Here is a 24,156-nt window from a genome sequence, read left to right as displayed (position 1 = left end):
ACAGTCCTTAGCCAAGACATCCCTCACATTTTTGCCATGACGCTGTTTGAGGAGTTCATCTACTGGACCGACTGGGAGACAAAGTCCATCAACAAAGCTCATAAGACTATGGGTACTAACAAGACCACCCTGATCAACACCTTGCATCGACCCATGGACATTCACATTTACCATCCCTACCGCCAGCCAGAGGGTAAGAGGTGTAAAATGAAATTGATCCTTTGAACAGTTTTAAAGGTGTGATGATAATAAACTTCTCCCACCCCATCTTTCAAACTGTTCAAATTTCTCACTCTAAAATTTTATTTGTGGATTTGTATATATGTTTTTACTTTACTCCATTATATTCCTCTGTTTAGTCTTATTTTGTAGACTTCCGTCTTTTGTTAAAACACATTTGTCTTTCTGTCTTTTCCCAGTGCGCAATCATCCATGCCAAACGAACAATGGCGGCTGCAGTAACCTCTGTCTTCTCTCACCTGGAGGTGGCTATAAGTGCGCCTGTCCCACTAACTTCTATCTGGCCAACGATCAGCATACTTGCATGTCTAACTGTACAGCCAGCCAGGTAAAAAAGTGTTTTTTGTTATTTATGGAACTGTGAATAACTATTTCGGGTTTCTTTTTTCATAACTCATTGGCTCACTGTAGTGTGTTTTAATTAATTCCTCCTTCCTGGTGATTGTATGGTGACAGCTGGGTGGCTGCCTGATGCAATAGTGGTTGGCATCTGCTCCTGTCATTGACACAAGAGCTATTATGCTCTGTTTCAGACCCCACTTCAATTAATTTGTCTCTCTGGTTTAGTTTGTGTGCAAGAACGACAAGTGCATTCCTTTCTGGTGGAAATGTGACACTGAGGATGACTGTGGCGACCGGTCAGATGAGCCAGCAGACTGCCGTAAGTCCTAGAGTTAATTTAAAAAAAAAAAAAAAAAAATCATTTTTATCACATTTATTCAAAGTGGTACATGCTACAGTTTGAAGTTCGATACAATCCTGACAAAACTTTGACACTTTTCTTGATAGCACTGTTCAAATGCAGGCCAGGACAGTTTCAGTGTGGGACTGGTATCTGTACCAACCCTGCATACATCTGTGATGGAGACAATGACTGCCAGGACAATTCAGATGAGGCCAACTGTGGTATGTTTTTTTTTTTTTTTTCTTTTGATGCACATTTATTAATGTCATTGGATAATGCTGTCTTGTGTTTTCTAAATAGCAAATGAAAACGCTAAATTTATTGTTCATGACGAATAAGCATCGAATCTGCTCTTCCAGATATTCATGTTTGCCTGCCGAGCCAGTTCAAGTGTTCCCACCCGAGCCGCTGTATCCCAGGCATCTTCCGCTGTAACGGTCAGGATAACTGTGGAGAAGGGGAGGATGAAAAAGACTGCCGTGAGTGTTCACCCACTTTTCATCTATCGATGCATACATTACAAATTAACTATAAGGATGTTATTTCTTTCTATAGCTGAGGTTACATGCGCACCCACCCAGTTTCAGTGTGCCATCACAAAACGTTGCATACCTCGCCTCTGGGTGTGTGACCGGGACAATGACTGTGTGGACGGATCCGATGAACCAACAAACTGCAGTAAGCCTTCTCTTATATTTCTCTGGATTGTTTTTCTTTCTTATTGTCATTCAAATTGTACCGTAACTGTACCAATTTTCTCCCTATCCAGCCCAGATGACTTGTGGTGTGGATGAGTTCAGATGCAAGGACTCGGGACGTTGCATTCCTGCTCGCTGGAAGTGCGATGGTGAGGACGACTGTGGCGACGCGTCAGATGAACCGAAAGAGGAGTGTGGTAAGAATTGCCCCGTAGAGAGATGGGATACATCTGATATCTTCAGATTGTAATGTCAAGTTGTTGCTGTGTCATTGCTGATTGTATGTCATGTGATTTGTACAGCCGAGAGAACATGTGAGCCTTACCAGTTCAGGTGTAATAATAACCGCTGCGTACCAGGACGCTGGCAGTGTGACTATGACAATGACTGCGGAGACAACTCTGATGAAGAAAAATGCTGTAGGTGTCATTTTGGGTTTGCAGCGTTCTCCCCATCCTTCACACTATTATCATTTTGAAATCCACTTTGTCCATGTCACTTTCATGCTTGTGCCTTGTCCACTTCTAACATGATCCCTTTTTCTCCATTTAACGTATAGCTTGTTGACAGACTTGTCAAATGTAAATTCACTGTCCACTCACTGTCATTTCTGAAGCATCTCACCTCATTTAATATGTTTCATTTCATACTGTCCCGTTGGGTTGAGCCAGAGGTAAGTTATTTCCCCTCCCATACTCGGTGTCACCTCTCTGCTGTGTTTCTTCCTCATGCTGTCTTCATTGTGTTCATGTCCCCTCTGTAATATCCATTGACCTGTGAGAGTCTGCAAGCTGAGCAGTGAATCTATCATCTGGGATCCTAGGAGTACTGTTTTCTGCTACACATGAAAAAGTTTATGACTTCATGTCCTGCCCTTTTAACTTTAGCCATTAATACAAGCTTCAGTCAAATTTTGCTTTCTCTCTCACAAGTCACCCTCTGAAATATGTAGTCACCCCTGTAAGTGTTAAGTCTTGTGTTTTGAGCTGAAAGCCAAAACAATTATAGGCTTTAATCGTATCCTCAGTGACACCAGGCTCTTCTTCTTCTGTAGTGCCTCGACAATGTTCAGAAAGTGAGTTTGCCTGCAAAAATGGCCGCTGTATTGCTGGGAGGTGGAAGTGTGATGGAGATCACGACTGTGCTGATGGATCTGATGAGGTACGCGACTTCTTGTTCTGGTGTTGTTTAACTCCAAGACACTAGAGGTTTTATTCAAATTTGACCATGCCCCGTGTGCATTAGTCCCATTTCACTTTGTGCTGTCCTAATTGTTTGGCAGATTCATCGTAACATTTCCTGCTACAACTCTTTCACTTCGGACAAAAGTAAAATTTAGATTGATCGAATTACATAATCGACAAAAAGTCTGTATAATATAACATCCTCCAATTAGTGAGTTTGTGGATAGACAGAAAAAAAACTGTAGTTTACCGATGAAAAGTGGTCTATTACATGTCCGCAGGACTGTTTTTAATGCACACCTTTTCTCTTAAATAGACTTTGATAACAGAATTGATTTCATAATTTATGTATGCAGTGGTGTCAAAAATCACAACAGAATAGTCTTTATGTCTGTCCCTTGCCTTTGTGTTTGGTGCACTGTGGTTCAAGAAAGAATGCACAACGAGAAAAAAACACTGGTAAACAAAAAGGCATTTAGCATCTTAAAGTAGGCTAAGTATTTTTACTCCTGACATTAAATTGTAATAATTCAGTTTAAAGAAATCTGCCCAAATCATTTAATATTTGTTATTTAATCAGAAGTATGGTATCTCAGTTTCTCTGTGTTATAATGCATCTTTAGCATGGCTGTGATCTAAAGTGCGACAACGACCAGTTCCAGTGTAAGAACGGACACTGTATTCCAATCCGCTGGCGGTGTGATGCCGACCCCGACTGCATGGATGGCAGTGATGAGGAGAACTGTGGCAGTGCTGGTAAGTATTCTTTTGTTGAAATGAACAAACAAGCTAATTTTTGGAAACTAAAAAAACAGTGTGACTTTGACTTGTCATTCTTAGAGTACCATCTAAAATGAGATTGGTCACATTAGACAGTAATAAAAAATGTCTCTCTGGTTTTTCCTCTTGTCAGCTGAGCGTCACTGCCCTGTGGATGAGCTCCAGTGTAACAACACTCTGTGTAAACCACATGCCTGGAAGTGTGATGGAGAGGATGATTGTGGAGACAATTCTGATGAAAATCCTGAAGAATGCAGTAAGTTTTTCTCACAAATCCCACAAAATGTTTAATTTATCAGTCTTTATTTATTCTCCTGACATGATTTCGTTCTTCAACCTTTTGCTTCCTCTTCACTTATCAGGAAAGTTCCTGTGTCCACCTACCAGAGTGTTCCGCTGCCAAAATGACCGTGTGTGTTTACAAATGTCAAAGAGGTGTGACGGTGTTGATAACTGTGGTGACAACTCAGACGAACTGAACTGCCGTAAGTTGTGATGGTGTTTAGATATAATTTAATCATCAGAATGGTGTTCTTAGCTTGGATCATGACTGTTGTTGACATGTCTGCGTTTGCATCTCCAGCAGCTGTTCCAATTACTCCCACATGTGAAAAGGATGAGTTTTTGTGTGCTAATGGCAAATGCATCAGCTCCACTCTGCGCTGTGACTTCTTCAATGATTGTGAAGACCATGGCTCTGATGAGATCGACTGCAAGACAGGTGCCTTTTGTTCTTAATGCAAGTCTGAGATCGGAAATATTTTCTTTTTTGTTCATCTTTAACTCATCTGAATGATTCTAGACACTAAGCAGAACGACTGTCGGAGAAACATGACGCAGTGCGGAGACGGAGACGAGGCCAAATGTGTCACCAATGGCAGAGATTCCTACTGTTCCTGCAAACAAGGCTTTGAGAAAATAGGATACAAGACCTGTGGAGGTACCTGGAGGAAACATTGACTGGGGCAAATGTTTGTTATTTGAATATTTACACAAAACAACTCATATTTTTTTGCCCTCCATTTCCAAGATAAGAATGAGTGTCTTCAGTTTGGAGTGTGTTCTCAAATCTGCAACAACACTAAAGGCTCTTACAAGTGCAGCTGCCATAAGTATTTCACCAGGATCAATCACACCTGCAAGGCTGACAGTGAGAACCAGAATTACTTCAGCTTTATAAGCTGTCTTTTCCTTTTAAAGCTCTTTTGAAACTCGTTTGGATGATCATTGAGACTTTTTCCTCTTTACATTTCAGACAGAAACAGCAGCGGGCAAATTCTCTACATAGCTGATGACAATGAAATCCGGAGCTTGGATACCGGTATGCAATACTGGCATTACGAGCAGACCTTCCAGGGCGATGCCAGTGTACGTATTGATGCAATGGATCTACACGTTAAGACGAACCGCATCTTCTGGACCAACTGGCACACCGGCCGCATCTCATCTTATGAACTCCCAGAGCCATCCGCAGCGTTACCTTCCGCAAACTCTCACCGAAACAGACGCCAGAGCGAAGGCAGGATCACCAACCTGCAGGTAATGCTGGTCAGATATATGCAGAAGGATCACTCATAAGAATGCATGAATAGTCTATACATGCCTTTCTGCTCTTAACCAGATTAAGGAGCTGAAGATGCCCCGTGGCATAGCTGTGGATTGGGTGGCAGGTAACTTGTACTGGACCGACTCGGGTCGAGATGTGATCGAAGTCGCTCAGATGACAGGCCAGCATTGCAAGACTCTGATCTCTGGCATGATAGATGAGCCATATGCTATTGTAGTGGACCCACAGAGAGGGTAAGAGAAGGGGTGACATTATTTGAATCTCCAAAACAAATGCTTTTCTTCAAAACTCTCTCGTTGTCAGGGGTTGTTTTTTTTTTGTTTTTTTTGTAATTTTATGTTGTTTCTCTGCAGCACCATGTACTGGGCAGACTGGGGAAACCATCCTAAAATTGAGACTGCTGCTATGGATGGCACTCTGAGACAAACTTTAGTCCATGAAAACATCCAGTGGCCCACAGGTCTGAACTGTAGAAGCAACAGTTACTTTTTTCATTTTTAAAATGAAGGTGATCACAGATGCCACAGTTTACATTCATATTTCCACAATTTCCTGTCTCAGGTTTGGCAGTGGATTACTTCAATGAACGCCTTTACTGGGCTGACGCTAAACTCTCAGTCATTGGCAGTGTTCGTCTAGATGGATCTGATCCAGTTGTTGCAGTCTCTAGCATCAAAAACAGTTGAGTTCTTTCGGTGCTCTTCATATCCGTATAAAACAACAAAGTCTGGAATAATGAAATTAACAGGGTACCTGTCTATTTCCCCCTTTTGTCTCATTTCTAGACTTGCTCCATCCCTTCAGCATAGATATCTTTGAGGACTACATATATGGAGTCACATACATCAACAACTTTGTCTTCCGGGTGAATAAGTTTGGCAAAGGCACTATGGAGAATCTCACTACAGGCATCAATCATGCCACCGACATAGTGTTGTACCACCGTTACAAACAGCCTGAGGGTGAGTCTTAAATGTACAATTTAACTTGTCCAAATATTTGTTTATATGAATAATCCACATGGTATTATCAATGTAATTATTACTAAAAGTTCAAATATTTGCAGAAACTGCTGATATTTTTCACCCGGCGTCTCATTTCTCTCTGTCCCAGTGAATAACCCATGTGACAAGAAAAAGTGCGAGTGGCTGTGTCTTCTCAGCCCCAGTGGGCCAGTTTGCACCTGCCCAAACAACTATGTCGCAGACAATGGTACATGCGTGGAGAGAGCAAGCCCTACCCAGTCACCGTTTTGTAAGTTTACATGCACACATTGCTGCACTTCTACAACAACCACCGGTTTAGAAACAGAAAATGAAAAACACGTACTCCTCCACAGCTCCACCCTCTGGACCCTGCAATATTCAGTGTCAGAATGGCGGGAGCTGCTTCCTCAATGCACGTCAGGTGGCAAAGTGCCGTTGTCAGCCCAGCTACACTGGCGAGCGATGTGAAATCAACCAGTGCAGGGACTACTGCAGGAATGGAGGCACCTGCACTGCTTCTCATACAGGTACAGTTATCTGTTATAGTTAAATGCCTTTTTTTCCCCAATCCAGGCTAGAATACATCAACTACTTTTGAGCCAGGGTACCCAGAAGATGAATTCCTTTTTGATTATATAAGTCCTGTTCTAATGATGATGCAATTTAGCTATGTTTATTTTTATGTGAAATCACTAGTGGTTGGACTACCTCAAAGTTTTTTTTAAACTGGTCTTCTGAGCCTTTAACTTTAACACTTTGTTAGGTCAAAGTTTCAGTTTGTAAAGCACTTTGTTTTATGGCCAAATACATCGTGCTTCACTTATCTTCCACCACACAATACTGCAATTTTTAATACATTACTACTAAGTTTAGATAACAAAAACCTTTGAACTTTAAACTATTTCATAGTTGTAAAATTGTATTTAATTAGTAAGATATTAAGTTAAAATAATGTGTAATGCCAGTGATCCAGGTAATTATGCTCTGGCATCTTTTATAGGTTTGTGATCATAGCTGCAAAAAATGTTTACTTTTATATGAATATATATTAAAAACTATTGTAGGTTAAAAGGCTACATTTGCAGAAAAGTCATGGCACAAGAGTTTTTACTAATATCCCAGTGTTTTTTTGTAACTTGTGTGTTAAACCAGAATACATTTGTAATTTAAATGGGTAAAGCTGGGATTAGACACAAGAAGTTGCTCTTAAACTCTTATATTTGTGTTTTTTGTGTGTGTTTGTTTTCTTTTGTTTTGTTTTTGCATGTGTAGGATTTTTATTTAATTCATATTTTATCTGTGCTTGCAGGTGCACCAACTTGCAGATGCCCTAAAGGCTTCACAGGGCCAAACTGTAACCTGCACACTTGTCAGGACTACTGCCTGAATGGAGGCAACTGCTCAGTCAACATGGGCAACCAACCAACCTGCAGCTGTCCACCACAGTACCAGGGAGACCAGTGCCAGTACAGTAAGTAACAGCACTCTGCTCCTACAATTCTACATTTATAATATCAACATATATTGGATGAAACTACATTTAAAAGCGTAGATAATAAGTTCTAAAAGAAAAGAGATTGTCATCCAATCACAAACCAGGTAAAATAGTTATTAAATCACTACTTCTGAGCCACAAAAAAAAAAAAAATATGAGTAAATCTCTTGTTAATGATACCATCTGATCATAAAAAAGACAACATTAACTCATTGGCTCTTTTACACTCTAGAACACTGTTTGCAAAATTAGGGGCCTCGTCACCCCAATACCCATGATGCCCGGCCAACATTTCTGACAGTGGGAGACCGCTCATCCCCATTTCAGATTCCACTCCAGTAATAACCACAGTTATCCTGTGGTCGTCCTAATTAGTTTGAAAAAAGACAACTGGATTTCACTTTTAGTCCCAAAGGCCAAGTGTCAGCATAAACCTGAGAATTTCATCAGGCAAATTACTAGAGCAACCAGCACAATTCTACTTCTGATAGAATTTTATTATTTTTACTAGTATTTTTAAAACATTTTTTAAAAAATTGTTTAAAAAAAAAAAAAAAAAAAAAAGTGGTGTTAAAGTTTAGAAATTTAAACCCACTTCAATCGATGCAAAATACTGTTCCTCATCGCTCCCTCCCCATCTCCAGGTAAATGTGAAGATTTCTGCCATAATGGTGGAACCTGCTTACAAACCTCTAATGGCACCAAACTATGTAAGTGTCACTCGCAGTACATGGGACACCAGTGTGAGCTGGACAAGTGTCAGTTCTGTGGAGTGGGCAAGTGCTTGACGCCAAACTCAGGGGAAATCTCATGCGCGTAAGACTATTATTGAATTCTGAATTAAATACATTCTACTTGAATTTGAATATTTGCCATTTATTTTTATTCTATAAAAATGGAAACTTTAGTCTAAGCATGCAGATTAATTCACTTTATTTGTTGTTGTGCACGTGTAGTTGTCCCAACAGGCAGATCCAACCCAGCTGCTACACCTGTTCGGACTACTGCATGCATGGACAATGTTCTGTTGACTCTCGCACATTGCTGCCTCAGTGCAAGTAAGAAACTTTGCCCTTCACGACTCCAACGGATCACACAGTTCATCTGTATTTGCTTTAACATTTTGTTACTCTGGTCATGTGTCTAGGTGTCCTTCTGGGTGGACAGGATACAGATGTGAAGTTGCTTCTAGTCGTAGTAGTAGTAGTAAGTCACACAAGTTCTGATAAACACAAAAGTTTTTAAAAAGTGCACTTTATTTCCTGTTTGCTGACTTTATTTGCTTAATCACAGGTACGGCCTCCGTGACCATTCCAGTGCTTCTGCTTCTTCTGCTGGCACTGCTGGTAGTCGGTGCCATCTTGTGGTACAAGCGGAGAATGCGCGGGTGAGTCTTGATTTCTGATATTCCTATTCTACCTTTTTTTTTTTTTTTTTTTTTTTTTTTTAAACTTTAAACATCCATCCTTTATCTGGGCTTTACTCCTTTTCTATCCACATTCCGTCTCTTTTTCTCTCTCTGTCCATCTATATCTTTCGCTCTCTCCCTCTCCATATTACATTTGATAACCATCTATTTCCTGTCTCCCAGGTCTCTGTGCCCGGGCAAATCTCGTTCTCAGTGCTCGCGGTAACTTGATAGGGTTAAATAACTCACCCGCTGACCCACTAATTCTCTCCCTTCCTTAAAAATTTGCAATGCTTTTTGTCTGTCCATCTGTCCATTTTGTTGGTTGGTTTGTCCCTGCCTGCTACTTCCTTTTTACTTCCCTTAAGGGTTCCCTCCCAGTCAGTTTAGGCAACGTACATTAAGTTAAAATGTTGTCTTCATACCTTTTCATGTTTACATGTGTAAATGCTAGGTTTTCTTTACATGCTTGCACACTAAAATGTACATCTGTGCATTTATGAAAAATATGGTTGCTAAGAGCCAAATATTTTCAGTCCTACCTATTCTGTACAGAGAATAGGTATGATCAAATGTTCTTTTTGACAAAAAGACTCATTTGACAACCTTTGATATGTTGTCTTGGCTGTGTGGACTGTGTGTAGATGGTGTTAAGTTATTATGAGGATTTACTTCTAACATTTTTTCAGTCCTTCTGACTTGTTTTAAAAAAAATTCCCCAAACAGTTTAAAACTACATGTTTTTTTGTTTGTTTTATTTTTATCCATTGCACAGATGACTAATTGCTGTTTATGTCTCTCTGCAGTGCAAAGGGCTTCCAGCATCACAGAATGACGAATGGAGCCATGAATGTTGAAATTGGGAACCCAGCCTATAAAATCTATGAAGGGGACCCTGATGATGATGCTGGGGAGCTTCTGGATTCAGACTTTGCTTTGGACCCAGACAAGGTAACACTACTAAGGCTATACTTCATTATTTATAGCCTCTCAAAAACTAATCTTTCAATGTGGATTGTTTTGCTTTTTGCCATGAAGATATTAAGTGTTTTGCTTTTTCCTTTTTTTTTTTTTAACAAACATAATTTTCTGTGATATTTAGTCAAGATTCGCTCATAAAGGAACTCCAGTTAAAGCCATTTTTTGATTACCCAAAGTAAAGACTTCATGTTGCTCTTGCATAAAAAATAAAATATTGAACTGAAGTAGATTACTTTTGAATGAGGTTTGCTGTCATAGGATGACATATAAACACGATAGACCTCATAGAATACAGTCATAAGCCTCTACTTAGATAAACTAAGCCAAGTTCAAAATGATGTAAGGTGAACAGTAAATTTGGATGAGATGGTGGCAATATTTTTGTAGTCCACGGTTAGAGCTATTTTTTTCCCATTTGGACAATTGCACCTTTATATACCCTCAAAATGTTATAAACCTTTTACATTTACAGATCTGTGCCATTTCTAATGTTAAATCACATTGTCTTCTCTTTTCCCCCTGCAGCCCACCAACTTCACCAACCCTGTGTACGCCACTTTGTACATGGGCGCCCACAACAGCCGCAACTCTCTGGCCAGCACTGATGAAAAGAAGGAGCTTCTGTCCCAGGGTGACGAGGACATGAGTGACCCACTGGCATAGAGCTCAGCTTGGATTGAACTCTGCCATCATTGCCCTGCCTTTCCTAAACCTGTGCTGAGCCAATAAGCTCGCTCATCTTATGCTTTTACCAACTAAAAAGAAAAGCAACAAAAGAAAGGGAAAACAAAAAGCAAGAACACTGTATAAAATGTATAAAATGAAGAACTACTTTTTTAAGTGATTGCAGTATTATATTTTGTTCTTTTACAAAACAAAAAAAAATCTCTGGTGATGGAAAAGGAACCATTTTATAGACATTTATTCAATTCTTTGTAATTTTGCTCGCCTCCCCACAACCCTCCCTCCTCTCTCACACATATAGCCACTACCTCTGTGCAAATGTAAAAGATAGAGAAACAAATGGCTATGGAACAATTTTTATTTTATTTTTTATTATTATTATTATTTTTATATGAATTGTATAGGGAAAAAGAGAGTTTTGCTCTATCCTAGAAAAAGTTTCCAAGTCTTTTGTTCGTAAAAAGAGAGAAGTGTCAGTGCTTACTATGGATTCTTTTTGGGACTGGTTCAGTTCAGTGTTTCCACTTTCTGTGCATATGTATGTTTGCATCTGGAGGTCTAGGGGGAGACAAAGACTTACAGGAATGCAACAAATAACTGCACATGTAAACATGGAGGACTCAGCAACTACATTCAAGTGATTGTCTTTTAACTCCTTGCACAGACTAAAGTTATATATTTCCATATATATGAACCTATTAACAAAGTGTCTTGAAAATATACCCAGGAATACAAACATCAGTAACAAATAGCAGTCTGTACTTTTTAATCTTTTTTTGTTTTGTTTTATTTTTATTTTTTTGCTTTGTTTTATTATTTTTTTCAGTCATTGTGTATTTGACATACTTTCTGCCAGCAATGAATGAGTCAGTGGCAGTGTGTGAGTGCATGAAGATGATTGTAATTAAGTCCACATTCCAGGATGAAAAGTCTGGGATGGATATCTGTGGCCTTGGTTCAGCTTACTGCAGGGCACTCTAGACAGGAGCTGTGAAACTCCTTCAGAACATTCTCTGTTGGAGTGAAGGCGAGCATCTGTAAATTCACTGAAAACCATTTACAATCTATGACCATCAATTAGAGAAGAATGGTTGCATTTAGCTTTTGTTCAGCGTCTTTTGATTGTAAACATACTTTTCACGAAGGCCAGGAGGACCAACTGATGGTACAAACTTTTGTGGGAGATAACATTTTTCCCCTCCCTCTGTACTTACATGTATTTAGCTTTATGCTAATTAAGTACATTCCCAGGAAGGACACTGATCAGCTTCCTGATGATCTTTTTATTATTATTTGTTTTGGGGTTTTTTTCTTTTGCTTTGCTGCTAACCATCTGTCTGTCAGCTTGGTTTTAAGTCATGACAGTGTTGTTCTCTGTGTCACTGCTCTACCTGCTGCTTTGATTAGCCATACCTGCCATATCACACTGCATGGTGCTGTCACACATCTCTGGCCCAGAGAAAACTGTCTTCACCCCTCCTATTAACAGTGTTCATCACATTCCTTTTATCATTTTTTTCTATCAAAGCTTCTTGCTCTGTTAACTCTTCAAATGACCATGTAAATTGGAGCAATTATTTTTCAGTTGGAGGATTTATTTTGGTGGCCAAAATCCACATATTTGTGGTTCTGATTGTTTTGTTATGATTCCATTTCTTTTTGATATAAGAAATTAAATGGATTTTTATAGTAGAAATGTACAATGGCCCTGTCTGTCATTTCGAGAAATGGAGAGGAAACTCAGTCCCTCTTTATTTCTTACTGGAGTGCATCAGAGATTAGCTGCAGTTATCGTAGCAGAACAAAGAAATAAAGCAGCAACATAGAAATTCCTTGTTTGAATGTTGCTTGATGAAAGAAGAAGTACCATCTTTTGTTTTCACAAACTTGAACAGTAATAACAATTTAATTCACGTTTATTTTACAGGAAGTGTCATCTTTCAGTCAATAGACAATAATGAGGAAGCCTTATCCTACAAAGTACATATCTTGATTTGAATGCATATTTATATAAATGTCCACTTAAAAGGATAGTGTCACATACAATCTTGAGCCAAATTAAGTAGTGTAAGTATGCATCACCCCCTTTGTACCAAAGCAGGTCAATGTCTGTTGAGAGGAAACATTTGTAATGATTTTATAAAGCTTGAAAAGCCATTCATCTGTTATAGAACATTTATAGCAGGTCATTACGCGTGCCCCTCACCAGCAGCCCATGTTGTCTTCTTTTTTAAACTCTTACAAAGTCTTCTTACAAATGTCACTTCCAAAATGTCACTTGAGGTGTAACTAGAAGTGTTGTCAAGATGCATACTGTAACATTCGGTTTTTAACCTCTTGACAAGACCCCCGAAGACGTGAAGATTTTCACGCAAGCTGTTCTGATTTGAAATGGACTAAGAGGTAAATAAAAGCTTGCATATTGTCAGTATTATTATATGAATCTTAGGTTAAAACACAAGGCATTAAAAAAAGTAAATTCCTACAAATGAAAGACTTGAAATTGACAGTTATGGCTAACCATAAAATAACACTGTTTACACAAAAGGCACTTTTTAAACAAAAGGCATCTGAGACTATTTGGTTTGGCTAGCTTGTCCAAAGGAAGCCCGTAAAAGTGGCTGTATTTCCTCCATGGTACAATCAAAATCATTTTTTGCTTGAATGTACTGTGAAGACTTGGTGCAACATTATTCAGTCTACGAATGCCTGATTATGACATCAAAGCTTCCCTGGTAATTGGGGGAAGCTTTTGTGAGTGTCTTCAAGGCAGATTTGGTACAATCAGCAGCAGAGTTGGCAACTTTTCTTGGCCTCCTCCCAGTTTGAGTCCTGCCACCACTGCATCACCTTTGGAAATAAACAGGTTCTGGGAATGCCCATGATATGATCCGCTGGCAGGTACTTGTTAGCAGACTCCATCCTCAGTCAGGTCTGGTTCTCAGAACCTGTCAGGCAGGGAAAGCCAGAGGGGTGGCTCCCATTGTGCTTCTGTAATGATGCCTGCTCCACTTAATAGTAGCTGTACAGGGCCTCCATAAATAAATAAATTACCCAGCTAGAACCAGAGTTCTGTCATGTTCTCCCTTTGGAGTCACTCTTTTTTTTTTTTTTTTTTTTTTTTAAACTCTTTTGGTGATCTGCAGCTTCAGGGGACGATGAACCATTTGGACACCGGGAGAAGGATTATAAAGGGAAGGGAGTATAAGTGATGGATAAGTGGTTTAAGGTCTTTTCCAACCGCTCCGGATCAAGGCGTCAGCTCGCAGGAAGGGCTGGTTTCGGAGATCTGTGAGTAAGCAAGGACAGAGGGGTGAGGGACAGGAGGGGACACACCTGTTAAAGGACCAAGAGGTCAATGTGTGAACTTGATTTTACTGTCTTTAATTTGTCTTTTGCAATGCTGAGTGTTTTAAAGCAACAAACGCAAATACATAAACTCAGTTCCCATTTCATCAGGTGTACTTAATGAAAAGTAGCATATCTGTCATTTGGCTGATCTCAGCGAGGGCAAGCAATATAACACAGTGGTGGGCAACTCTAGTCCTTAAAAGCTGCAGTCCTGCAAGTATTAGGAGTTGTCCTGTTGCAACCCACCTGATTCAAATCAGACTTGTGCAGACTTTGACATAAAATTCTGCACAAGTCTGCCAACTAGCCTATGATTTGAGCCAATGACAGGGCTGCGGCCCTCGAGATCAGAGTTGCCCAACGTGATGTAACACAACAATCAGGTGTTGCCAGAAATATAAAACTGAACTCAACCTATCTGAATTTTGTTATTGAAGTCTGCTCTTCAAGATAGATCTTCCCAACAGAATGGCAACTGAGTGTTTATTTCACGGTTTTAATTTCACAAAACATTAGGAAAAAAAGGCATAAACAATCCAAACTTGACACAAAATGACACATTCCCATTGCCTTGTGTTTCATCTGGTTTTGCAAAACAGAGAAATTCAAGGCTTTGGGAATGCAGCTAAAGCAACTCTATACCATTAACAACACAGCGCTTGGAAAAAAAACGGTCAACAAGCTCAAGATGTCAGTAAAAGTGAAACAAAGCTTCTAAACTATGTAATCATTTTGCATACGGATTACAATCTTATATCTTTGAGCCACTGAGTGCGTGTTTTTTTTAATTTTTTCTTGAGCCTGTTGACCAAACAGATGTTGAGCACACCATGGATGACAGTTAGCAAAGTTAAACATGGCGGACACTGTTGACAGGTGAGAAGTCAATGAACACTTGACAACATGCAACACACAATAGAAAAAGACATGAGGATGATTTTGAACGGTAAAGTTAAATGCATTTTATACCCAAAATACCACAGGAGCTTCTCTGATAGTAGTCATTATGGTTTATATTGGGGTAAGTTGTCCCTTTTGCACATTATCAGGCTTCTTAAAGTGACAAGAATCTCTCATATTTATCATTCTCTTGTGTGATAAAGCAAGTCTTGGTGCTAGAAAGCTTGTTTTTTGTAGTTGTTTTTTTGTTTGTTTGTGTTTTTTTAAGCACTAGCTGAAGCAGCTGACATCACTGTAGCAGCGCACAGGAGCCAAAAGGCCAAGCGGTGCAGGATTTCCGTCAGGCTACCTTCCTTACCCTCTCTTAGGAGTGGGAAATACTGTCATTAATCTTCTTTTCAGCTGGAAAGGGGTAGAATAAACAATGGTGGTTGAGGAAAGAGAGTCACATGTTAGCCGGAAAACCAACACCAAACAAGTTAGTGTCATGAAAAAAACCCAGCACTGTTGATAAAAATCAGTTTAGTAGCCAAACCTCTTCTTATCATGTCTGACTAGCTGTAATGAAATATGCACAGCTGCTCATGCCATGCATGATTTTATATGTATACAGAATCACAGTCAAGACATGACAAAGTCATGAGCACTGTGAGTGTATCAACATATTTTTTTTTCCACACACAAAAACAAACATGTTGGCAAAGAGGTTTGGCTGCCTCCTATCAGCAGACGCCTGATAGGAGTTATTGCAAGAAAACAAAAACTGACAGCCAATAAAGACCCAAGTTAGTTGACACAGCTGTAGTTGGAGTATGTGACAGGGATCATGCTGCATGCACAGTGCGGTCAAGAGGCGTACAAGAGACACCTGGACAACCTTGGCATTAGAGGGGGGGAGGCTAGCAGTTGCCGTCGTCACAGAGGTTGGCTTCACAGAAGAACCGTGAGCCACGTTTAGCAGTGCGGGCTGTGAAGGGCACGCTCTTCAGTACTGGGAGAGGAGTTGGAGGAAGAGAAAACATGTCATACCTGAGAAACTGTCTTTTTAGGGGAGCGTAATGGACCATAATTTGTTCAGGAGACTTTAATAAACCTGAAAAAACTGTGCCGATGGTGGTACATCTCTACAGATACAAACCTTTTAAAATTCACAGGCTTTAAGTTAGATTAGAACACAGTAAGCATGAACTGGTGCCAAGTTTGTAAGCTGTTACTGCTCTCTGATAGTACTGGCAAAGAAGCATTATTAACATTACTTAGGTCGATGCAACATTTATATTATTGCATATTGGACAAGAATTAGTGATCATAACAAAAACATTTGTTAAGTTTTGGGCTAAGCTGAGGCTGAAAATTGTTATTTTTATCTCAATAAAACTCCCACATAAAGGATTCATAATGTAAAGCATTGAAGTGGGACCACTTCAGAATCTCAATACATACTCAAAGATCTTTTGAGAATCCGACAAAATAACTTTAAAAGGTGATCCGGCTAACTCAAACTTTTGTACACTAGAGTTAAACATCCTTTTTTTTTTTTTTTTTTTACATATTGAGGCTCAGCATCTTCGTGCTGTAAATTTAAGAACTGACTAGACAACAGGTCAGAGAACAACCAGTAACTGCTGTGTTGTTATGTGTTGTGCTCCAGATGTGCTGGTGTCTGGACTACGTAGCACAAGGTGCACTTCAAAGGAGCTGAGCAGTCAAGGACCACAGTCATTCTCAACCTGGGAACACCAGACCTCCTGGTGCCCACTCTGGGCCCTTTAACAGTTCTTTCTGGCCCACCTGTGATGATGTCCTCAATAGTGCCATCTTTGCCCTCGTACACAGGCCGGTGGTCTTTGGCTTGCCGCTTACGCAGCTCTGCAATAAGCTCCTGCTGCTGATGCCTCTTCTTTTGGGCTTGGACCTGCAGCAACACAGATATGTGTACTGTTCACTGAGCTTTTTGGCACAGAACAAGGCTTTATTTAGCCTAGAGTAAACATCAGAGATGTTTCATTTAGCTCAGCTGCATGCATTTGGACTGTACCTTTGGATCATGCTGTTTAGCCTCCTGAGCCAATAACTTCTCTCTCATTGCTTGCTCTTGCTTTTTCCTTAGCTCGTTTTCTTCCACCGCATCCTGTTGAGAAGAGAAAAAGGTGAGCTGTCTGTGACAAGAAACTGCAGCTCAAAAAAACCAAGTCAACATACTTGTGTGGCCCATTAGAACACAAAGAAAACAGGTCAAAAGTTCAACATACACAGGAAAGACTTGCTTTCATAAACATAACCACTCTTAAAAAAAATGTATTCTTTCTCCCCCTATCTCTCGAGAAATTTTGATAAGCTGTAACTAGGGGAAAAGACATATTCCCTTTCTTTAAACATATTTAATGTTATACTGGAACTACATTTCATGAAAGTCACAAGCAAACAGAAACTACTGAATACATTACTATGACAAAAACACAAGCTTATCACTGAGCCATTATTAGATGGAGAGTTTCCCATCTTTTAAACACAGTATATCTCATGATTCGCCCAAACTCCTCTTAAGACCCTCAAGCTAAGTAAGACCCTCTAACTTACCGTTTCTTCATTATGTTAATATAATAACTACATGTAAGACACTGCCAAGATGCTCTGGAGTCAGATTTACAAATATACCGGTAATCTTCTTTTTGTTGTTTGTCTGGGTTTCATTTCCACATTATGCTGATGTGTTTGTAAAAAACAATATTCTGGATTGCATCAATTTGAAGTCACTGTTCCTTTAAGTAATATACACACACTTGAACAGACACACAGATCCAGAAATCTTTGTACTACACATTTCCTTGAGCAGATCCCATAAATCCAGACCAAGAACAATATCAGGAAGTGTGCTGTGTGGTGGGGCAGGGCGCGGCTGTCCGGGGGCTAAGGTTTGGAGGGGGGAAGAGAGGCCGTCTAAACACCACAGCTGCAGTTCTAAAGTCAGACCCAGCTGGTCTTTCCTGTTTTTTGGCCTCGGACTAAACGCCACGTCCTGTGGCACAAAGGCAGCCAAACTCTGCCCTGCTCTGCTCTGACAACAACCCAGGGAACTTCCCACATGAAGAGCAGAAAGATCTTCAGCCTGCTGGTGCAGAAGTGAAGAGAGCTCACTGTCCTCACCTTATAGGCTTTGATGAAACGCACAAATACAGGGAAGAACACAGAGGGTGGAGTTGTCTTGGCACTCTCGCCGAAGTAGTTCACCACACTGTTGAAGGCTTCCTAGAATCAGAAGGGAGGAAGGTGGAAGCAATGTTTGTAAACACTGTCAAGTTATGAGCTGTGATTAGTTGTGTGCGAGAGGTTAGCCAGCTGAATGTGCAGAGGTGTGCTTTCTGTCTATTTTCGTTTGCTTGCTTCGAGGTTTAGGATCTGAGGACAGAGCTGGATACCTCTGCTGTCTTAGCGTCTTTTTGCAGCTTGTCCAGCTGCGTGTCACTCGAGTGGATGAAACCTTTCAGGACTGAATGATCATGGAGACTGCACTCTCTTCGGATCAGATCCATGCCTTTGCCCAGCTCTCGCACATCAAGCAGCACATTTTCCAAAGATACTTCACACAAAATCATTAGAGAATGAGTCAGATTTTTCCTCATACAAAAGTGATAAAAATATGTGTGAACATACTGAAATAAGATAACAATAATGTATTATATAAACTCACCTGCTGCAGCTTTATCCACAAAGTGCAATTCATTGTAGAAGTTGGCCAATTCAGGATACTTCTCCTTGACAATGAGAGCGATGTAATGGAGCAATGTCATTTTTCTGTCTGTGGATTTAGTATCCAACAGCTGCATGATAGAAACAAATGAATGACATGATTAGCTAAAGCAGAAATTAACTGTTTCTCTTTGTTCGTGGATCGACTGGATCTCTCTCCTTGTTACTCACCAGATCAAGACTTTGTAATTTGAACCCATAAACACAACCTCGTTTGCTGCTGTTCATGTAGTTTCCCAAGGCTAAAATAATCTATGAGCAAACCAAAGAAAAGGTAAATGAAAATAGAACAAAAAAATTCTCATAAACATAAACACACAAACACAAACACATCCCACCTCGAGCATCCTCTTCAACTTGGGTGAGGATTTCACTGAGCCAGAAGCAGCGATGATCGCATTGAGCTGTGGCGTGAGCATGCTGATGTTGTCTGCAAAGTTCCCAACAAACGTGATTATGTTCATTCTCTGGGTGAGCCGCTCGATCTTGCTAAACAGCAACATAAAGCGATCTTCCTCTGCCAGTTGATCAAGTGGACGGCGCTCGCGCTCGTACTGGCGAAGCACCTTCACCTCAGCCTCAGTGGGCAGGAAACGCATAAGACACTCGACAAAGTCCACAGGTAAGGCTTTCAGGTCAAACCTGAGAAAAGATACCATGTTTTAGTAACTTTTTCCATATGTGTGTGTTTTATTACAAGTTTTGTCAGTTGCATACTTCTCTATTGCTTTGCAGATCTCCTCCGTTGTCTTGTTAGCTTTTCGAAGAGTGATGGCTAAGTTCTTGGAGCGGTTGGCATCCAGAAGTGTGACTTTGTTCGCTGCTTTCTGGGCTACTTTGTTTTTTGTGCAGGAGAGGTCCACAATTGGACCCTGGGCTCTGGTCTTAAACAGCTCCTCAAACTTCTCCAGATCCAGCTCCTGCACATGAATGACACTTTATTGTTTCATTCTGGACTTAGATGAAAACATCATTTCTTGATCCCTTATAGGTGCAGAAACCTTCTGCGCTAACAAAACTTGCTACATTTACCTCAAGCACACGTTCATCATCGATCTCATTGAAGACTGTGCCATTGATCTGATTGGGCTTCAGCGCCGTCCAGTTAAATACAGGCAAACGGAACTTGGTTTTGATGGGCTTCTTGATTCTGATTGCTGTGGTTACGATATAAATTAAGAGGCCAATAAGTAAATGATTTACTGCTTACAGTTGGAAGAAATAAAAATGTAATTTTCTTCTCACCTGACAAACCCACACTGAGGATGACAGATGGAGACGCATCTGGCAGTGGGGGAGCAAGAGGAGGAAGTGGTGGTGGTGGTGGAACTGGTGCTGCTGTAATCAACGTACAAGAGGAGATCAAAACTAGACACTGGATTTATTTATGTGATTTGCAACTTTTTATTTTTCTGTCATGTAAAAGAGACATTTACTCTGACTCCAACTCGGTAAATGAAGTTATAATCAAAAGTGTTAACAATTTGAGAAGACTTTCTGCTCACAGATGTTCAAAGAGGAAACAAGATCTGCATATCCTTTTCCTGTCTGGGTTAGACAAACACCGCTATGACCCTTCAACTGGCTTGGCATAAACAAGCAAGGCAAGAGGCTGAAAATACAGCCTCTCTGAGCTAAAACAGTCAACTTTACATACATGTGTCATCAGACAGAATCACTATGAGGCAAGGTGCATCACCTGATGCTGATGGCAGAGGAGGGGGAGGCGGTGGAGGGGGAGGTGGAGGCGGAGGAGCTTCACTGGCTGGTGGCAAACTAGTGTCTGGTCCTCCTGGTTCTGTCAGTCCAGCTGTTGAACCCAAAGACAGCTGCCTAATGTCCCCCAATGGGATTCCAAGCCCGCTAACTCCACCCACACCACCGACACCAAGAGGCTCAATGGAGATGTCTCCGTCAGGTTTCTTGTGCAAACGGATGGTGCCCTGCTGTTCCAGCTCCAGCAGCCGCCTCTCAATGTTGAAATGCCTCTGGAAGGCAGCATCCTTCTCCTTGATCATCCTCCTCAGGGTGTTGACCTGGGTGTTGGTCGACTCGTACGTCTCCTAAGCAGTCACCAGAGGGCAATAAAGAGCACAACATGATGACTCCGCAAGCTTAAAGAAACATCCTGTTTCCTTATGACCTAATTTGCTATCACAGCAATTCAGACACATGCAACTGAAAGTAATCATTGGTAACACACACACAGAAGTAAAACCTCTACTATGCAAGATAGGCAAGGTATATAACATTTTGACAATCGGCGCTTACCCGTATTGATTGCAAGTCCTTATCTTTTTGAAGAAGGAGCTTCTCCAGATCAGCCACTTTCATCATTGTTTCATTCTCAACCTCTAGTAGCTTCTCTGTCACCTAAAAAAGAAGGCAAATGGAGCAACAAAGGGATGAGAGAAGAGATGATTGTCATAATAAACATCTTTCGCAGCTTGACTCCCTCCTACTACGTCCCATTCACTGCATCATCAATAAGAAACAAGATATACCCAGCAGCATGATGCAGCAGAATAATGATACAACTTTTAGTTTTGATTTTGGCCACATTACACATGTCATCAGGAATGTGCTGATAATCTTCATGCCGACATTCCCCCCCATCATTCCCGACCTCTGAGAACAGAGTTTGTTATGAAATTCAAAGAATGATGTCAGGGCTGCCTACAACCTTTTCATGAGAAAAGGTTGTAGGCAGAGCAACGTGGGATACACAGGCAATGGCCGAGAAAGAACAATAATAAGATTGTTTCACACACTGTATTTTCCAGCATTCTCCACCCAATTATTATCTTGAATCACTTGTGAAAAGCAAACACAGAGTAGATTTCTAATTGCCACATTGAAAAAGCCAAGTTAAGTACACAGCTTGTGAACCACAACAGTCCTAAAAGTGTGCACCGAGAGCATTGTTGGTGGTCCAGACTGGGTGGTGCACTCACATGGGACAGGTGTTCCTCCAGTTCCTCCACCTTTTCCAGTGCTGCATTCTTCGTCTCTGCGTCTTCCAGAAGGCCACCCACATCAAACACATTATCCAGGTAGGCCTGGATCTGCACTGACAGCTTGTCACTCTCCGTATGTTTACATTTCTGACATAAGAGACATTGATTCAATTAATGAAACCACATACGGACACTGTAGTAGCAATCGTCTCCACTTGGGGACACTTTAGCAACATAACTGTTTCCTTACCTCCAGGTAGTCATCTAGGCCCAGCTTGGTAAATTCATACTGCAGATGGACTCTGAAGTTCATGTCCTCAACTGAGTGGACCACAATGTTGATGAACTGCATGCAAGCAACCTGGACCACAAAAGTTAACAGATAAAAGTCCTGTTTGTATCTGCCCTTTACCATGTAATCTATATTACACGGTATATATGGTATATTACATGGTCATTTACTCCATGGAACTGGTGTAAAATGTGATGTCCCTCATACAGATTACCAAATAAAGACTTTGTAATGCCATATAGAAAGGTAGTTTTACAACTATTTATGATTATTTGGATGGACAGGCCCACATTCACGTCCAAAAGGAGAAAATACCAAGCTTGTCTTACCATGAAGTCGATGTTTCCCTCCTCGCTGCGGAAGTAATCCATCAGTCTCTCAAAGCGATGCTTTTCTTTACAAACCTAAATCAGAAAAGGAGCTAAATGCAGTGATTGTCTTTTAATCTGAAACAATGATTTAAAAAATGTATTTTAAAACTAATAAGAAGGATCAATACTTTAAAGCTGTTCAACCTTCTGTAAAGGTGAATTTCTGTAAATATAAACATTAAAATTGGATAATATAGAAGACTATTAAAATTTAGTCAAAGAAATTTAAGTTAATCTTAATAAAAAACATGTTCAACCCCTTTTATGTTTTTTTTCGATACACCACATCTAAAATTATATTAATAAAAGTCAATAATATCCTCAGAGTTTTCTGAAAATCTTTTGCATAGAGGAGAGATTTCTTGTAAGAGTAACACTTCCTGTTATCATAATTCGTGGGATGAAAGGCCACTGAGAGACAAACCATGATGTTTTTGCCAACATTCTGCACAACAACAGTAGCAAAGGAAATCCCAAAGAAAAAACAGAGTGAAGGGGACAGAATTGTGCTTCTTATTTGTGGAATGCTGAACCCAAAGTTCAATTATTGCAAAAATGAGGAGGGGCACACATATCAGTATGCAAATCAAGAAAAACAAGGTACTCACACTGAGTTGTTTATTTGACTCCCATCACAGATAAAAATATGTGGATGATCTGATAATGTATGTTTATCTGTGATGAGTCAAATAAACAACTCAATGTGAGTACTTTGTTTTCTTTTATTTGGATACCTCTTTTCATTTTTAGAAAAAAAAAGTTTTATGACCATCTTTACTAAACATAGTAGCTGTTGATCTAATCATGGATTATCGGTGTAGTAGTTTTTGAATATCATTCATGGCACCTTGAAGAGACTTCAGTGATCTGTCATCTTGTGCTAAGGCATTATTTTGAAAAATACCACCACAGAATTACCACTAATTCTTTTCACCAGTGGGTTGATTAGTCCTGAAATCTTTCTGGGACTTTTGTTTGTAAGTAACTGTCCTGGTCCAGGTTTAGTTGACTGTGTAGGAAGAAGCTGAGAAGCAAAGTAAATCTTTTGAGGCCTGCTGGCCCACCAGGGAGTTGATCCTTATCATTGTTCAAGGCTGCCTCACATCTGGTATCGTAATGAGAGTAATAACCGCAGACAAGCCCCCATAGAGTTCCGTTTACACCCTCTGTAGATGTGAAATCTTTCAGGACTCCCCAACTTTCATTCCTCTACACTGGCCATATATGCCTTCATGCATACTAGTGATATGAGAAATTTTGACAGTTTATTAAACAAGATAGTTTTAAGCACATTTAATCCTTCCAAGGTTAGCAATGTATAATTATATCAAACTTAGTTTCATTAACAGTTGCTTTGTGTACCTCCTTGAAGTTGTCAAACGCTGAGAGGATGATCTCATGACCTCCTCGAACAAGACAGACGGCAGCAAGTAGCTCGAGGACCAACGCTTTTGTCCTGGAAGAGCAGAAGTTCATCAGTACAACACATCTTAACAGATCACGTGCAAACAAAAATGTTTGCCGGTTTTTGCAATCCTTAAAAATGCTGCAAAGGTCAACATTAAGAAGTTCAAAGTTATAAACCATATTAAAATCTTTAGGGCTTTATCACTTTTTAAGCATTTGCCCTCCCAACCCTTGTTATAAAGTGATCCGTCTCAGTGGTTTACCACTAATCTTTCTTTAGTAAACATTCCTTTTGCAGCTAGTGTATGTGGCTGTGATCTTTGTCTTCAGAGAGAAGCCGAACCCCCTTGGAGAAAGGGAGTCAGATCATATGAACTTGGCTGCAGGCTTTCCCCTATTGTCTAACCCGGCCCTGCTTCT

The 24,156-nt window shown here is 40.2% G+C and overlaps 2 protein-coding genes across 10 annotated transcripts in view; one reads left to right on the top strand and one right to left on the bottom strand.

Moving 5' to 3' along the window:
• The window catches only part of LOC306755191 (low-density lipoprotein receptor-related protein 1-like), a 95,924-nt gene extending 83,569 nt beyond the window's left edge, over positions 1–12,355 (top strand). The window contains exons 61-89 of one of the 2 annotated variants that reach the window (XM_079239487.1): positions 5–193; positions 420–568; positions 808–901; positions 1,030–1,146; positions 1,285–1,404; positions 1,481–1,603; positions 1,695–1,820; positions 1,926–2,042; positions 2,678–2,784; positions 3,431–3,563; positions 3,721–3,843; positions 3,950–4,072; positions 4,174–4,308; positions 4,390–4,527; positions 4,618–4,737; positions 4,843–5,126; positions 5,209–5,387; positions 5,508–5,614; positions 5,716–5,835; positions 5,940–6,116; positions 6,268–6,408; positions 6,494–6,667; positions 7,450–7,611; positions 8,280–8,451; positions 8,592–8,693; positions 8,783–8,841; positions 8,929–9,022; positions 9,850–9,994; positions 10,550–12,355. In XM_079239487.1, the coding sequence (XP_079095613.1) occupies positions 5–193; positions 420–568; positions 808–901; positions 1,030–1,146; positions 1,285–1,404; positions 1,481–1,603; positions 1,695–1,820; positions 1,926–2,042; positions 2,678–2,784; positions 3,431–3,563; positions 3,721–3,843; positions 3,950–4,072; positions 4,174–4,308; positions 4,390–4,527; positions 4,618–4,737; positions 4,843–5,126; positions 5,209–5,387; positions 5,508–5,614; positions 5,716–5,835; positions 5,940–6,116; positions 6,268–6,408; positions 6,494–6,667; positions 7,450–7,611; positions 8,280–8,451; positions 8,592–8,693; positions 8,783–8,841; positions 8,929–9,022; positions 9,850–9,994; positions 10,550–10,687 (3,968 nt within the window). In that variant the 3' untranslated portion in view covers positions 10,688–12,355. Of the gene's footprint in view, positions 1–4; positions 194–419; positions 569–807; positions 902–1,029; positions 1,147–1,284; positions 1,405–1,480; positions 1,604–1,694; positions 1,821–1,925; positions 2,043–2,677; positions 2,785–3,430; positions 3,564–3,720; positions 3,844–3,949; positions 4,073–4,170; positions 4,309–4,389; positions 4,528–4,617; positions 4,738–4,842; positions 5,127–5,208; positions 5,388–5,507; positions 5,615–5,715; positions 5,836–5,939; positions 6,117–6,267; positions 6,409–6,493; positions 6,668–7,449; positions 7,612–8,279; positions 8,452–8,591; positions 8,694–8,782; positions 8,842–8,928; positions 9,023–9,849; positions 9,995–10,549 lie in introns of both variants that reach the window. The other variant, XM_079239486.1, reaches the window with a different exon arrangement.
• Positions 12,356–12,655: 300 nt separating this feature from the next.
• Positions 12,656–24,156, bottom strand: part of fmnl3 (formin-like 3) — a 29,440-nt gene continuing 17,939 nt past the window's right edge. For 2 of the 8 annotated variants that reach the window (XM_079239651.1, XM_079239654.1), the window contains 17 exons: positions 23,692–23,785; positions 22,288–22,362; positions 21,917–22,027; positions 21,664–21,813; positions 20,981–21,082; positions 20,409–20,772; positions 19,955–20,047; positions 19,742–19,866; positions 19,427–19,629; positions 19,048–19,351; positions 18,881–18,961; positions 18,651–18,780; positions 18,379–18,539; positions 18,107–18,208; positions 16,998–17,090; positions 16,751–16,874; positions 12,656–13,997 (listed from right to left, as the gene is read on the bottom strand). In XM_079239651.1, coding sequence (XP_079095777.1) covers positions 13,933–13,997; positions 16,751–16,874; positions 16,998–17,090; positions 18,107–18,208; positions 18,379–18,539; positions 18,651–18,780; positions 18,881–18,961; positions 19,048–19,351; positions 19,427–19,629; positions 19,742–19,866; positions 19,955–20,047; positions 20,409–20,772; positions 20,981–21,082; positions 21,664–21,813; positions 21,917–22,027; positions 22,288–22,362; positions 23,692–23,785 — 2,377 coding nt within the window. In that variant the 3' untranslated portion in view covers positions 12,656–13,932. Of the gene's footprint in view, positions 13,998–15,317; positions 15,362–15,836; positions 16,875–16,997; positions 17,091–18,106; positions 18,209–18,378; positions 18,540–18,650; positions 18,781–18,880; positions 18,962–19,047; positions 19,352–19,426; positions 19,630–19,741; positions 19,867–19,954; positions 20,048–20,408; positions 20,773–20,980; positions 21,083–21,663; positions 21,814–21,916; positions 22,028–22,287; positions 22,363–23,691; positions 23,786–24,156 lie in introns of those variants that run through there. The other 6 variants (XM_079239647.1, XM_079239653.1, XM_079239649.1 and 3 more) reach the window with 5 other exon arrangements.

This window comes from Telmatherina bonti (assembly GCF_933228915.1).
Source record: "Telmatherina bonti genome assembly, chromosome: 4".
NCBI lineage: Eukaryota > Metazoa > Chordata > Actinopteri > Atheriniformes > Telmatherinidae > Telmatherina > Telmatherina bonti.
Note: the sequence above shows the minus strand (reverse complement) of the source record. Positions and strands in the feature narration are given on the sequence as shown.